The 17079-nt window shown below is 40.0% G+C and overlaps 1 protein-coding gene and 1 long non-coding RNA gene across 2 annotated transcripts; one reads left to right on the top strand and one right to left on the bottom strand.

Annotated features, from left to right (window-relative positions):
- The first annotated feature begins 2996 nt into the window (after positions 1-2996).
- Positions 2997-6826, top strand: LOC107698945 (uncharacterized). The gene is made up of 2 exons (XM_016500084.1): positions 2997-3060; positions 5235-6826. The coding sequence occupies exon 2, from the start codon at positions 5243-5245 to the stop codon at positions 6278-6280; it is 1038 nt and encodes a 345-aa protein (XP_016355570.1). The 5' UTR covers positions 2997-3060; positions 5235-5242; the 3' UTR covers positions 6281-6826.
- Positions 6827-9032: 2206 nt separating this feature from the next.
- On the bottom strand, positions 9033-10252 carry LOC107698947 (uncharacterized). Its single transcript, XR_001635396.1, has 3 exons — positions 10190-10252; positions 9598-9667; positions 9033-9134 (listed from the first exon to the last, which is right to left on the bottom strand). It is a non-coding gene; the product is annotated as an uncharacterized LOC107698947 (long non-coding RNA).
- Positions 10253-17079: the final 6827 nt, after the last annotated feature.

Genomic DNA, 17079 nt, shown 5'->3' on the forward strand with positions numbered 1-17079 from the left:
CTAACCCTAACCTAACCCTAACCCTAACCCTAACCTAACCCTAAAATAAACAATAATTATTCTCAACCTTGCCCTTAATGCGATACCGAAATAATTTCTAAATCTACCTGTTTCATCCACTAATAACTTTAAATTTAAGGGTCAATTACAACCACACTCAACCTAGCCCTTAGTGGGATACGCCATATAATTTTAAATAGGCTTTTCTACCTGTACAACACAGAAACCTACTTTTTTTTAACCCCTTAAGAAAAATCAATAATTCAAAACATCGCCAACACAGTGAAAACTAGCCCTTAAGGCAATGGTTCTCATAGTGTGGTACGAGTACCACTAGTGATACTCAGGCTCCCTCTAGTGGTCCCCCTAGATTAAAATACAATGATAAATCATTCACATTTAAATCATCATCATTATACTTACATATATACTGTACACAAAGACGTACGTGTTTGTAGCACACAATCACCTAGGCCGCACTAGGAAAAAAATCACATACTCCTTGATAAAAATACAATGATACATTATTAAAATAAAAAATAATTATTCTCATTTTATATACGAAGGTGCAACCGTGTGCGTGATAAAAAAGTGACACAGTCGAGCACAAACACAATCAAACAAAACTCAAGAGATGCTCTCTCTAATACAGATGTATGATTCTCTGATGTATGATTGTGGTTGTCATCTCTTATCCCTGCCTAGCCCCAAAAACTAACCCTCAGAACAACGCCCTCTTGTGGAGAACCCCATCACTGTGTTGCGATTCTGTGCTCGGGCCTTTGAAACGAGCACTCGCCAACAAACACACACACACACACACACACACACACACACACACAGACAGACACACACACACACAAGGCATGCACGCAAGGGCACACGTGAATTTAAACTTTACAGGGCAGCACAGATACAATACACAAGCGGCCAGACCCACAAATTATGCAAAGAACCTCTTTAATGTTTTCATCTCATTTCCAAACACTTAACCGTTTGTAATCCGGAGACAACACCTCAACTAAACTTACCCCTCACACACACACCTGAACGACACAGACCTACGTCACGTACCCCTGGATTAAAATACAATGATAAATCATTCACATTTAAATCATCGTCATCAAACTTACTTATATACTGTACACAAAGACGTACATGTTTGTAGCACAAAATCACCTAGGCCGCACTGGGAAAAAAATCACATACTCCTTGATAAAAATACAATGATACATTATTAAAATAAACAATAATTATTCTCATTTTATATACGGAGGTGCAACCGTGTGCGTGATAAAAAAGTGACACAGTCGAGCACAAACACAATCAAACAAAACTCAAGAGATGCTCTCTCTAATACAGATGTATGATTCTCTGATGTATGATTGTGGTTGTCATCTCTTATCCTAATGAAAAGACAGTGAAGAGGTGTTTGGAGGAAGGACTGGATTGAAATAGGACTTGAAGCGGTCAGTGGAAATGTAGGACCGTGCGTAACCGAGTTTGGACTTTGTCTGACCTTTGGTTTCTATAATCCATAAACTAACCCTAAGCTAACCCTAAACCTAACCCTAACCCTATCCTTGACAAACCTAACCTTAACCAAACCTAAACTTAACAGCCCTGGCCTCAACAGCCCCATGTTTAGCCCTTAATAATAAAATGACTGTGGCCTGCCTTGGTCTTTGTGGGATTTGGGGGAGATCAGCGGTGAGATGGACAGTTGCACAACCCAGTTTGGGACCCTCGGGTCCGAGCCTGGGAAATACTTTTCTTTCCTAACCCAGCCCGAGCCTCTCTCTCTGAACCCTTTCTTCTCCTGACCTCTGGTGGGCTCTCAATAGAACCACACTCTGTGGGCATTTGTAATGTGCTTTTTATTAATAAAAGCACATAAATATACATTTATAATAAATATAAAAATTCACAAATATTAATATATACTTCAGGGGCACTAGATTTCGTGGTTTTCATGGATTGTTTATAAAAAACACAAAGAGATAAATATGCTATAAATATAAAAAGCATGGGGGGTTTGGTTTTTTCTATTTTATTTACAACACAGTATAATCAAAATATACACTGTGAAGGTCAAAGACACATTATTGAGCACACTGCTCTAAACTCGGAGACGTGAAAAGACTTGTGTCATTCCTGAAAACAAATCCTGTTCAACAAGTTAAACAAGTAAGCCATTGTGAAATTAATTTTACATTTAATCATAATAAATCATAAAATCAGTTGATCACAAAATAATGTCTAACACTTCTTTTCTTGCAGTCCTAACTTTTGAGTACGTGCTAGGGAACAAAGATGTTCTAGCCTTATTTAGTGATGTACTAATGACTAATAATAATACATTATTGAAGGAATAGGCTGAGATAATCAGTAACTAAGGAGAAGGGCTTATTGATTTGCCACATAAGGGAACAAATCATTGTAGAGGAAAATTATGTAATGTGACATGATGTTACCTTTGCTATGTACCTACCTTATATAAACTATCCTTGTAGAGTGAAATAAAAAAATCCACCCTATCTTTGTTTTTTTCCTCTTTTGGAAAGTCATGTAATGAAATAATGGGTTTTTGTTTTGCTGTCGGAGCAAATGGAAACAAACTTATATTTGCCATGGTTTGATATTCGTATTGCACTTTGCAACATGTGACCAATAGCTAATTTTATTATTATTTTATTATGATTTTTATTAAGTACATTTATAATTGTTTTTTTTTCCCCTTGAAATGCACTGGTGACCACTGCTGAAAAGTGCTGGAAAAGTGCTTGCATTTCACTCCTAAAAATCTGTAGTAGGAACTTTGCATATACTACAGAAAACTGCGCAAATAGAGAAAACTGGAACAGGGCCAAATACCTTTATTCAACAGTGTAGTGTTACACTGACTGTTGGTAACTCCTGTTGCTGATTGGTCTGCCTTGAGGCTTTTGGGTGTGTTTTTCCATCCCTCTGCTTTATATAAGACAGAAATCTGTCAGACAAGTATCTCTCAGACTTGATCAAGGAGAAGCTGCTCATCTGTCTCAGTCTACAGTCATCCAAGTAAGTATGTTTCTAATACCGAGCAGTTGTGGGATCATAGTTCATTTAAACACCTGTATTCTGTAGTCAAAATTATTTTGTATTACATACTTATTGGTCCCACTTTATATTAGGTGGCTTTAACTTCTATGTACTTACATTTAAATTAATAATTTGATAAAATGCACAAAAAATACAGTAGTGTAACTACATCTGTAATTAAATTCTGTAATTACATATATAATTACACTGTTGACCCATCCCTTACACCTTAACCCACCCTTAAACCTACTCATACCACCAAACCTATCGCTAACCTTACCTGCATCCACCTCAATAATAGCAAAAGTGTTTTTCAATACAATATGAACACAATAAGTACATTGTACTTATTTTTTGATGTAAGTACAAGGCCACCTAATATGAAGTGGGACTGACTTATTAAATATGCTAACTAGTAATTAATCAAATAGATTAAAAATTGAAGACTGTAAGTGAAATATTTGGGTCACAAGAAGAATAAAAAAGACAGCTAAAGAGATAGTAGCTTTGACTAATTGCCTTGTTAATAGAATACTGGACAAAAAACCTTGCTCATATGTTTGTGAAACATGTCAGAAAGTTTCTATAAAGTTCCTTAGAAGGGTTTGCTTTACAATCAGTCATTAAGCTTCATTTTACCATTTAGCAGACTCCAATCAGACTGATTATATTGCTCATATTGATCATTGACATCACTTTAGAAAGTTCCTTAAAAAGCTATTTAAGATATGATTGCCTTTATTTGTAATCAGAATATAAAAAGCTATCTGTTATTTGTGTTGTACGTCACATCTATGTGGTGACAGTGCTTAAGTGGTGAGTCATTCGCAAAAGGTTGTTCTATAGTGCTATAGGCTTTTGGTCTGCTAATTACAAAGGCATGTACAGTGACCGTAAGGACATTTAACCTGCCTGACCGGTCTCCAAATTCAGGAGAAGCAATTAGTCAGTGGCAGGGTCCCAGTACAATTTTCCTGATAAACCATTGTCTGATGAGGTAGGTTACAGTACGTCTGAAAATAGGCTTTCCTATTCATTGAACATTTTAATTTACATAATCTGAATTATTTAAAATGTGAAGGCTGATTGTAAAGCCAGCTGAAGTAAAAAATATCTTGTGCATCCTCTTCAATCACATGATCACACACATATCACACACATATCACCCCGCCCACTCGCTTTGTTTGTTTGTTTTTTTGCTAACTTTTTTGTCTTGTGTGTCTCTAGATGATATATGCAAAATTGAATGTGAATCTGACAAGTGAATCTATCAACTCAAAATGGCTGACAGACTCGGCAAACACAGAATGTTCACCTAATATTAGTTTATGGTTGTCTTTTAGTTATTCCTATCTTATCTGCTTTAAATGAAAAAGTGGTAAGTCCTAGAAACACCAAATTTGGCAGGGTTGTCCTAAATTCCTCCCACTACTCAGGTGTGCTCAAACACACTCCCATTTAAACCTTGGTGGTGGTATCATAAACACTGATGTATTTTCCTCATATCTCCACAACTGGCTACAGGCTAGAATCAAATTCAGAACAAAACATATATCTTATCATATATATTTTATTGACCTCTATAAAATTAATTGGTTATCATTAGTGTATTGGCTGGTTGATGCAGAGAATGAAAATGAAGGCTGGACCTATACACAAGAAGTATACTTTAATGAAAGCAAATTCAAAATAACGCTTTTCAGAATATCAAATACAAAAACCACAGCAAACAGAACAACCACTTTGTAATGATGAGATCAGACTATAAACGGAACAAACACAGGGCTATATATACAAAGGCAGACTAATGAATGGAAAAGAGAAACAGGTGCATGTCGTCATCAAACAATGAGTAACCGAGGAAACAAATGCAAACTCAGGAAACAGATGTGGATACACTGAAAAACAAACTCAAAGACCAAATCAAACAAATACCAAACATCACAGTTAGTTTTCTTTAAAAGTCTTTCTTAAACGTAGTCTTTTCCGCTAGATGATTAAATGCATTGAAATAAATCTCAGGTTTATATAATCAGTTAGCTTTTATTTTTCCTCCCTCATATAAAGCTGTTTTGGCTTGATCTATTGAAGGACTAAAATAACAGCATTCCTTTTGTGTGGAGACTGAATGCTTGTCTTATTCTGTGTTGCAGGTTCAGACATGATGAAAGGCATTATTCCCAAGAGCAAAGCAAAAGGCACTGACTTCTGTGCAGAGGGCAAATACCATTATATAATTCGTTCTGATCTCGGCTGCTATATGCAGACAATTGATGTAAAAGAAGGTTTAGACATCTCTATTTTCAGTCTGCATCCTGCCTGCCAAAATGGAGACCATTACCTTGGTAGTGGAGACGGCTCCTTTTTCATCATCAAGGGCAAATCATTCCGCAGAGTCAACAACCTGACAAGAGACAGCGATGCTAAAGTTTACAGCCTTCATCCCAACTGCCAGGGTGGAGACCACTATTTTTCAACCTTTGGCTCTTGTTATTACATCATCTTCCAAGAAAAGGGCACTTATCGAATAACAACAGACTTGCATCAAGACACAAAAGGGGAAGAACACAAGCTGCATCCCAACTGCAGCAATGGTCTCTATTATTGGGGCATGCCAAACCGTTGCTTCTTCCTCAAGCCAGTCTCAGATTGGGGAGTTGAGTTCTGCGGCAGTAATGACATCAGCAAAGAGCAGTGCTTTGGTGTCTATTCTGTTCATCCCGATGTTCTTAACTTCCTTCCCGGTGGGTTGTCAGTAACTAAAGGCCCAGCATTTGGCATTTGGGAGAACATTAAAACTATAACTAATGACAGCACGACACCAGTGACATGGCAAAAGAGAATCAATAAAAAGGTTGGATATAATAAGGAGAAGATGTCCCAAATCACACACAACTGGAAGGTAGCCATGTCATCCTCGATTGAATCTGGAGACCTTTCAACGTTAATTGCGAAGTGTCAGTTCTCCTTTTCTGCAGAATATGGAGGTTCACACGTCAGCACTGAAACCGAAAGCTGGAACGAAGCAACTGAAGTGGAAGAACAACTCACACTTGAGCTGAAGCCAAATGAGTCTTTATATCTGTGGCAGTACAGACTGAGTCTCGGTCAAGAACCAGTGTTGTTCTGCCGTGATTTGAAGATTTCTAATAAACCAAACCCTCCAACTGAAGTCCCGCTGCCACCTGCACAATCATGAAAACATAACAGGATGGTTTAACTACAAGTATCACCAAGTGCTTCAGTTAAATATCTTAATTATAACTTCTCAAGTGATTATTTAGATATCTGCATGCATTGCTTAAAATTAGACTAAAACTGTTTAAAATAGATAGGAAAATTTTCAGTTCTAGTCAATGTAACCACAAATTACAACACTATTCTTTATGATATTATTGAAACTTGGTGTTTATTATTAAAAGAAACTGACAGAATCCTATTTTTAATCTCATGAAATTTCTTCTTAAAATCTCAACCCAATTGCAAATCTTTCAATATGGTTTTGGGAAATTTTTACTGTGGAAAAAAAATGGGTGCTTAGCATATATTATTGTACATGTGGTTATAGATGTTGTCATAGTGTATCCAAAGTCTACTAAAGTGTTTGATTCACAAGTCATAAAAAGCTCTGCATTCTGTACTCGTGCATCTGGGATGTAAATTTAAGATTTTTTTCCACATATTTTACTTTATAGCATATATCATTTGGATTTTGCTTATAATAAAGCAGCATACTGCTTTTAAAGTCTTGGTGTTTTCATTGCCATTCTTTTTCTTTATCAAAAAGCATTGTTGTGGTGTATGTTTGACAAATCTCCATTCCCAAATAGCACATTGTAATGGCAAATTTTAAGCAGCTCCCAACATACTTCGCCGACACTCTTTAAATTACTATCTAAATAAACTTAAGTTGTACCTTTTAAGGATGAGATGAGCAGGATGGAAAGACGTGAGCAAGGTAGGCAGGTAGCAGGCAGGCAGGGCAGGATGGATGGATCAAACAAACAATATTCCTAAATGGATTCCAGTAGTCCATACAAAGGTTAGAGCAGGGTTGAAAGGATACAAACTCAAGATCAAATTAATCAAATAAAATAGAAAAGCAAATAGCCTTAAAGAACTTATATGCCTAGTAGGTTGGTAAGGTGCTTCTTTGTTCTTTGTTCTCTGACAAAAAGGTGAGGCGGCCATCTTTAACTTCACTGCCTTCTCACGGTCTATCAAAATAAAAGTATCTACAAAAAAAAAAACCTTATATACCAAAATATATTTTAGTACTCTTATAACCTAAATAACAAATAAATAATGGCTCCAACACACATACATGTCTATTTGATGTGTGATGGTTTTTAAGAAATATGCAGAGGATGCCGTAAAACCAGAGATGCACGACCTGCAGGATTTTTCTGAAGAATAAGGAGCAGTTTAAGTGCTCAGGTCAAACTAGGGACATTTTTTAAAATTCAGTGATTTTGTCATGTGGACTACATGAAAACATCTGTTAACTCTTTCCCCGCCAGCATTTTTAAAAAAAGTTGCCAGCCACCGCCAGCGATTTTGATGATTTTCACTAAAATTTGATGACCTCCAGTATATTTTTCTGTATGAATATTTGAATATGCAATACACCAAAATAAATATCAGAGACTCTACCTTTAAACAAAAAAATCTGTTTTATTCTAGCTTAAAGCATTTTTTTTTTTATCAACACTTGAATATAGTTACACTGTAAACCCGATAAGTTCAGAATACTCAAAATTTTTGTGGACACTGATTACCTAATAAATTTTAAGTGAACCAACTCAAAATTTTTAAGTAAACAATATTTATAAATTACAATTAATCCAAACTTAAATGTTTCTCTTTAATTTTATTTAATATTTGAGTACACTATACTTAAAAGTACTGTTTACCCTAAGTAATGTTTTTAATTTATCCAGACTCAATTATTTTGATGCAAAAATACTTAATTTCATAGAAATTCTATAACACACACAAACACAAAAAACTGCATCAAACTGAAAGTGACATTGAAAAGAAAATAAAACAATATAATAAATTATAACAAAAAAAGGTATAGGTCATATATAAAAGACATAAAAAAAAGACATCAAGTCTATCCCATTGAAGACTTACAAAAACATCCAGAAATACTATAATTTATTATCATAAAGGCACATCTCAATTTTATCAACATTAACCCTAGCCCTTTTTCAACATTGACAATATTAAAACATCTTTCTTACAGGGATAGTTCACCAAAAATCTCACACTTCTGTTCTACACTGTTCTAAATCTGTATGAGTTTCTTTGTTCTGCTGAACACAAAATATATTTTGAAGAATGTTGGTAACATTTTATGGGTCCCCATTGACTTCTTCAATAGTATTATTTTTTTTCATAATATGGGATCTATGGGGAACCAAAATTGTTTGGTTAACAACATTCTTCAAAATATCTTTGTGTGTGTGTGTGTGTCACACAAGAAACTCGTACAGGTTTATGACAACTTGAGGGTGAATAAATGATGAAAATGTTTATTTTAGGTGAACTATCCTTTTAAGTAGACTGATTTCTGAAGGACCATGTGACACCAAAGACTGGAGTAATGATGCTGAAAATGTAGCTTTGATCACAAGAATAAATTACATTATAAAATAAATTAAAATATTTTTTTTTACTTTATTTTTGGTTATTTAAATGCAGCCTTGTTGAGCCTAAGATACTTTTTTTTTTCAAAAACATTAATACATTTTCAAAAAAACATTAATTGTAAGGTTTTCAAACTTTTCATTGGTACTGTATAGGTAAGTGGCAGCTGGAGTCTATTACATAATTACTAGAGCACTGCTAGAGTTTATACCAATAATAATAATAATAAACAATTAACAAAGAGGAACAATCTTGGATTTTAGCAGCCTGATACTAGCAGATATGTGTATGAACTGAATACTTACATTCCACGTCTTAAAGACCTGTGGGTCCTACTCACGCAAGTATACTGGGATTGCACGAAGGGCTAAAGTGCGCTTCATGTTGGCATCATGGAAATCCTTCAAAAACAAGTGAAAATTAGGCCAAGTAAGCCAACTTTATTTTATTTTGAATAAAATGACGAAAGAGACTGCTGTAGTTACTGCTGAAACAGCTTTACACAGCAGTCCATAGCAGAACCTTATTTGGACCAAGTTAATCTTTAACTTACCTGGAGTGAACATTGTTGCCTCTGAGAAAGGCTGTTTAAAGTCACACAAGCGACAAGAAAAAAACTGCATGTTCTGCTTGTGCTCCTTCACTTGCACCAGTTCTATGTGTGGCTTTGTGACTTCGTGATAAATGAATTTTCAGTGCATTAAATGACTGAAATGTTAAAATACAAGTGTCATATAAACAAGGCAAAGGGCTAATCCGTGAATAATTGCTGTGCTGTGAAGGTTAGTGACTAAATAACTCTGCCCTGGTGTCTGAGGAGACAGGACACAATTTGCATTTCCGCTCCATTTAAGTTAACATTACCTCGATTGTTGAGGCTGTTTGTTGAGGCTTTGTTCAGCAAGCATCAATCTCAGCAAGCAACCAGTTCACACTGCAAGTGAAGAAAATATTCATTTATTATATTTCCAGTATTTGTACATCAGTATTACAGTATTAGTATATTATAGTATTTTCAGTCAGTCAGATTTTAATATTTAACTGAATCGAATGTCTTGTTAACTTCCCGTCGGTGTAACGTTAGCGTTAATCATTGACATTAACTTACTGCTAGCCATTCACGTGCATGCAGGGGGAAAAAAAGCACATTTACCATATCAGGGCGTTTACCATAAACAACAGCAACACACTTTCAAAGCGTAAAAATGCAGTTAACGTTAACTGAAAAGAGTTCCCAGCTAACTTTAACATTATTGCCCTGCTTGCTTGACGTTAATATAACACGAAGCAGTGACGCTAAAATAGCATTCAAAAAAAGCGCGCTAGCACTAGGCGACTGCCGCGCTTCACGATGCTTCATAAAAACAGCGCATCCCAAAGATTCAACATTTTCTAACATAACAACATACCATACAAAAAACAACTTAGAAAACTTTGACACGTTTAGATTACTTACAAGTTATTCCATGCGTTGAATCCTGCCGCTCTCGAGTGTCCGCCATGTTGAATGGATTCCTCCAACGTCTATCAGAGCAATGTCACAACAACGTGACGTAGATGACGTAATTTACGCCGCGCAGTCAGTATACTTAAAAATATTCAGTGAAGTAGTGATGTTTACTCAAAAATAATGAGCCCCACAAAAAAGTATTTTCAGTCAGTCAGATTTTATTATTTAACTGAATCTAATGTCTTGTTAACTTCCCGTCGGTGTAACGTTAGCGTTAATCATTGACATTAACTTACTGCTAGCCATTCACGTGCATGCAGGGGGAAAAAAAGCACATTTACCATATCAGGGCGTTTACCATAAACAACAGCAACACACTTTCAAAGCGTAAAAATGCAGTTAACGTTAACTGAAAAGAGTTCCCAGCTAACTTTAACATTATTGCCCTGCTTGCTTGACGTTAATATAACACGAAGCAGTGACGCTAAAATAGCATTCAAAAAAAGCGCGCTAGCACTAGGCGACTGCTGTGCTTCACGATGCTTCATAAAAACAGCGCATCCCCAAGATTCAACATTTTCTAACATAACAACATAACATACAAAAAACATAACAAAAAACAACTTAGAAAACTTTGACACGTTTAGATTACTTACAAGTTATTCCATGCGTTGAATTCTGCCGCTCTCGAGTGTCCGCCATGTTGAATGGATTCCTCCAACGTCTATCAGAGTAACGTCACAACGACGTGACGTAGATGACGTAATTTACGCCGCGCAGTCAGTATACTTAAAAATATTCAGTGAAGTAGTGATGTTTACTCAAAAATAATGAGCCCCACAAAAATAAAAGTAAACTGCTCGTTCAGAAAATGTTATTGTTTAAAGTAGCATTAACTATTTCACATATTTTAATTGTATTGTACTCAAATTTTTAATGTCAGTAGTACTGTTCGGGTTTACAGTGTGGGTTTCATAAAAATGCATAATTTTGAGCAAAAAGGTGAGAAAATCACATTTTTATCAAAAACTACATCTGGATAATATTCAGTGCGATTATCAAAGCATAAATCCAGTAAATCGCTTCCATCAACCCCTCCAAAGCGTGCACAGACATATACCACTTCCTGGAACAACATTCACTCCGTAACATTATGCAGTTTTCATTTATATGCTGTCTATTGCTGATGATGGCATTATTTTTCATATGCATCTGTTTACATAAGAGATCACTCGTTTCTCCGTCCTGTTCACATGTGTTTTTTGTTCAGGAGGTTTTGTACTTGTTCAGAAGATGTGTAATAGCACCCCCGAGTGTATAACAGTGAAAACACGAAAAGCCATAAAAACTTGTCTTTGGCGGGGAAGCGCTTTATTCTAAAAGACGAGATAACTCGTCAATGGTGGGGAAAGAGTTAAGTGAAGTAGCTTAGTTGAGGCATGAAAAAAACATGCAGTTTTCATGATCCCTCTTATGTAGTTTAAAATATTTAAATTTTCAGATTCTGCAAGGTGTATGTAATCTTATGTTTAAACACAACTCTGTCTGTTTTTCTGTAGTGCTGTGTGTGCACAGGGCTGGAAATGGGGGGAGGGGGCCATATTTGTGTCTGGTTAGCTGCAAAAAGTTGCCTTTTGTGACTGGCCATAATACCTGCAGACTGCAGCCAATGGAAATACTTCTCTATTGGTTAAGGTTAGAGTGCTGGAGAGAATATGTAGAGATTAACTATTATAAATTATTATAAACTATTATAAATAGTTTTCAGTGCACTACTGTGGGAAGTTTGGATTAAAAATATTTATATGACAAACTTTTATATGATACTGCATGTTAAGGCCATATATGTCAAAAATATAATTTATATACATAAGTTTCTTTAAACAACATATTAACATTCTGTATGCTTATAGGATTTTCTTATTAATTTGAACAGCTTGAATTTTGAACAAGTCTACACAGTCTACATTTCATTTTAACGCATATCCCATTTCTAAATACTTCAGTCAGGTTTTATTCTTGGCTTGGTGACAGAGTTCTGACATTCCTATTGTCTTGTCTTTGTGTGATTGTTCGGTTTCGTTCACTCGGGTTGTGCGCTCCTCCATGTACGTGAGTTGCTCTGTGTGCGGAGCACTTCAATCTAGTTTGGTTTTGGTTTAGTGTCGAGCTTCAGACATTCATGCTCCATGTGTTTTTCTTCCATTGTGTGTGAATGGGATGAGCATTAGCTGGTAACACTTTAGAATACTGTTGCATCATTAATGAATAACTACAGAAGAACACACGAGTAATGCAATATAAGCACTCTAGTGCTTATATTGTGCTTTGGGGGTTTTGTAAAGTATTGGTTAGTAATTATTCAGGTGGTACTACATCCTTCTAAAGGAATTACTAATTTTTGGATCAGTATTCTAAAGTGAAGATCATGATAACTACCTAGTAATTACTGAAATCATTGTAAACTTTTGAGGTTCTTGTAAGATTCTGGTTAGTAATTCATTTTGCTAGATTTGGTAACACTTACATCACTAGTGGGTTACCGTGATCTTCACTTTAGAATACTGATCCAAATAATTAGTAATTTCTTCAGAAGGATGTAGTAACACTTAAGCCATTACTATCCAAAACCTTACATATATCTCAAAAGCTTAGAATGACTAGTGTCTGTTTTGAGTTTCGCATTATGAATGAATGAATGAATGAATGATGCATTTGTATAGCGCTTTATTGTGTATTGCTGTACACCCAAAGCGCTTTACAATCATATGGGGGGAGGTCTCTCCTCAACCACCACCAGTGTGCAGCATCCACCTGGATGAAAGGAGATGTATGGTGGAAAGGTGAGTATGTTTTGAGTCATGGAAGTAATTTAAGTGCCGGGGTAGCAGATCTTTTCTCCCCTAATATCAAAGTTAAAATTGAATTAATACATGAAGTTAGCCAGGAAGGCTTTTAATAGTTAATGCTGAAATCAGTTATTTTAAATTTTTTTTTGTGAATGTTTATGCTCCTAATGTTGGGTCAGAAAGATTAACCATAAATAACCATAAATCCCAATCAACTTCATTACTATAAGTACTGTGGGTCTCTTGTAAGAATGTAACACTCAAATCCTTCAAACTTATAATTTCTGAAAGTACCCCATTTTTCCTCCCATCTCTCATCCCTCATCCCATTAATATTAAGTGATCCCACCTGCAAGATCTCCATGGGAAGAAGCGAGAGAAAAAAAGAGCAGAAAAGAAAAGAAGGGAAAAAGAATGCCATCATGAAAGTTTAGTTCCCCTTCAGGAACTCGAGCTGCGTCAAAACGCTATGGGAATGCTTTCAGCGTGACCACGCTCTGAATCACGTGTGTAATCAGTCCAATGGATGGGCGAGACATCACAGCTTAAAAGCGGTGGATACAGAGGCAGCTTTCTGTCATTCAGCAAGCGCTCTGTGTGTGTGTCAGTCTCTATTCGTTTGTGAGTCTTATTTAGTGTTGTCTGTCCCTCACTATAAACCATGCCAAAGTTGAGTGATAAGCCAAAACACTTGAGCAGACAGCCTTTCAGGCTGTGTGTTCCTCCCTACCCGCGCTACATTACGGGTGGGGATACACACAGTCTGTGCATTGTCTGCTTGGGAGCGAAGCACGCAGAGTCAGCTTTCGAGGAAGCGTCTGCCGCTGCGTACGCTTCTCTCCCGGAAGGCTCTCTTTGAGGAGGGAGCTTTCACCAGCGTTCCTCGCGGTGCTGGCCCTTCTTTCGCTGAGGCAGAGTGGCGGCTGCACTCGTGGGGATCACAGATGGATCTGGTGGAGGGAATGGAGACGGGCGAGTCCCTTTCTTCTTCCTCACCCACCAGATCTAGCGCCCACTCTCTGGGATCGGAAGCCCGCTCTGCGGTTTCTTCCCCCTGGGGAGAGTGCTTGACGCTCTGTCTGTCTTCCTCCGAGGAGGTTGACGTGGAGGGCGTCGATGAGGACTCACCCCTTCAATCACCCCAGTATGAGGAGCTATTGGAGGTGGTTACTCGCACTGTGGCCAAGCTAAACATCGAATGGCCCGCTGAGAAACAGGCTGAACCACAGAAATGCAAGCTCGATGAACGCTTTCTGCTGAGTAAGCCGCCACCTCCATGCTGGAGAACTTCCTTTCCTCCCCGACCTCCTCACCGAGGTGTCAAGGTCGTGGGCGAGACCCTTCTCGGCCCATATCTTCAATCCCGCCTCCAGTCACTATGCCAACATGGCGGGGCTGAGTGATCACGGTTACAGGGCGATGCCCCGGGTTGAGCAGACGCTTGCGAGCTATCTGTCCCCGGGCGCGGCATTGTCCCTGAAGTCTCCGGCATTGCCCTCCAAGCCGCTGCGGGTAAACAGCGATGCCTTCGTGCCTTAGAAATGTGGAGGAAACCTTAGTTCTTGTCTCAGGACCCGGTGCTGGGAGCTCCTTGTCGCCGCGTAACGCTAGTGACAAATGCGTCTCTCACCAGTTGGGGAGCGGTCATGAGTGGCCGCTTGGCCCACGGTCTGTGGAGCAGTCGCCATCTCATGTGGCACATCAACTGCCTGGAGATGCTGGTCGTGTTTCTAGCATTAAAACACTTTCTCCCTAAGAGATTGCCAAATGGAGACGGGCGAGTCCCTTTCTTCTTCCTCACCCACCAGATCTAGCGCCCACTCTCTGGGATCGGAAGCCCGCTCTGCGGTTTCTTCCCCCTGGGGAGAGTGCTTGACGCTCTGTCTGTCTTCCTCCGAGGAGGTTGACGTGGAGGGCGTCGATGAGGACTCACCCCTTCAATCACCCCAGTATGAGGAGCTATTGGAGGTGGTTACTCGCACTGTGGCCAAGCTAAACATCGAATGGCCCGCTGAGAAACAGGCTGAACCACAGAAATGCAAGCTCGATGAACGCTTTCTGCTGAGTAAGCCGCCACCTCCATGCTGGAGAACTTCCTTTCCTCCCCGACCTCCTCACCGAGGTGTCAAGGTCGTGGGCGAGACCCTTCTCGGCCCATATCTTCAATCCCGCCTCCAGTCACTATGCCAACATGGCGGGGCTGAGTGATCACGGTTACAGGGCGATGCCCCGGGTTGAGCAGACGCTTGCGAGCTATCTGTCCCCGGGCGCGGCATTGTCCCTGAAGTCTCCGGCATTGCCCTCCAAGCCGCTGCGGGTAAACAGCGATGCCTTCGTGCCTTAGAAATGTGGAGGAAACCTTAGTTCTTGTCTCAGGACCCGGTGCTGGGAGCTCCTTGTCGCCGCGTAACGCTAGTGACAAATGCGTCTCTCACCAGTTGGGGAGCGGTCATGAGTGGCCGCTTGGCCCACGGTCTGTGGAGCAGTCGCCATCTCATGTGGCACATCAACTGCCTGGAGATGCTGGTCGTGTTTCTAGCATTAAAACACTTTCTCCCTAAGAGATTGCCATGTGTTGGTGCGCACTGACAACACAGCGGTGGTCTCTTACATCAACCACCAGGGAGGTCTGCGTTCATGCCCCCTTTACAGGCTGGCGCACCAGATCCTTGTGTGTTCCCCGGGGAAACTCCTCTCGCTGAGAGCAGTTCATATCCTTGGGCATCTCAATATGGGAGCAGACATCCTGTCGAGGCAGGGGCCAAGGCCCGGGGAATGGAGGCTTCACCCCAAGGTGGTGAAGCAGATATGGAGAGTTTTTGGCCAGGCTCAGGTGGACCTGTTTGTGACTCAGGAGACATCGCACTGTCCCCTCTGGTTCTCTCTGACTCATTCAGCTCCTCTCGGACTGGACGTTATGGTACAGACTTGGCCAAGGCTTCGTCTGTATGCCTTTCCCCCGATCGCTCTGCTCCCGGGAGTTCTGGAGAGAGTTCGCCGGGACGGGGTCTGTCAACTGCTAGTCGCCCTGTTCTGGCTGGGCTGAGTATGGTTCTCGGACCTGGTGTCCCTTCTCGATGGCTCTCCATGGGAGATTCCCATCAGGAGGGACCTTCTCTCTCTTGCGGGCAGCACCATAGTTCACCCCCGCCCGGAGTTAACTCACAGCTTCCGGTCTCTCAACCGAGGTCCAGAACCTCCAATCCAGAGCTCCCTCAATGAGGAAACTGTATGCCTTGAAGTGGAAACTTTTCACTTGGTGCGGAGACCTCCAGCTTGACCCAGTTAACTGCCCAGTTGGAACAGTGCTGGAGTTACTGCAGGCCCAATTCTCCACAGGGTTGACCCACGCCATTGCGGCCTACCACGCCCCTCTCGGTGGCCAGTCAGTGGGCAGACACCCCCTAGTTACACATTTCCTCCACGGTGCGTTGAGACTGAGGCCTTCGGTACAATCTCGCATCCCTCCGTGGGGCCTGGCTGTGGTGCTAGAGGCTCTCTGTAAACCTCCTTTCGAGCCTATAGAGGAGCTCGGAACTAGCGCTGGACGCATACGTCCTGTGGAGAAGGGCGGACCAACTGCTAGTGTGCTATGGTCCCCACAAGAGAGGTCTTTCTGTTACTAGAAAGACCCTCAGCCGGTGGATAGTGGATGCCATTTGTCTTTCCTATGAGTCATCTGATCTCCCCTCGCCCTTGGAGGTCAAGGCTCCCTCTAGCAGAAGTGTGGCGTAGAGGTCTGCATTCCCGCAGGAACTGCAGGACCCGACCAGATTTTTTGCGCCGCGGGATTAAATTCCCGAATAAAATGCGGTATCGGTCGGTAACTCTGGTGATTTGTAATTTGAACGGGATCGGGCGGTCTAACAATATCCCGTTCCCGACGTCCATTCAGAACAGCATATCTGCGCTTTATTCTTATTGACCACCGGTAGCCTGCACTCGGACTGTTATGCACGTGCTTTCTGCATCACGCGTTTTATTTGCGGGGTCTGTGCGCAGCATGTGCATAACGATGCTCAGAGCAGGCTGTACCTGTGGTAAATA

Source organism: Sinocyclocheilus anshuiensis, unplaced genomic scaffold (assembly GCF_001515605.1).
Source record: "Sinocyclocheilus anshuiensis isolate Anshui unplaced genomic scaffold, SAMN03320099.WGS_v1.1 scaffold270, whole genome shotgun sequence".
NCBI lineage: Eukaryota > Metazoa > Chordata > Actinopteri > Cypriniformes > Cyprinidae > Sinocyclocheilus > Sinocyclocheilus anshuiensis.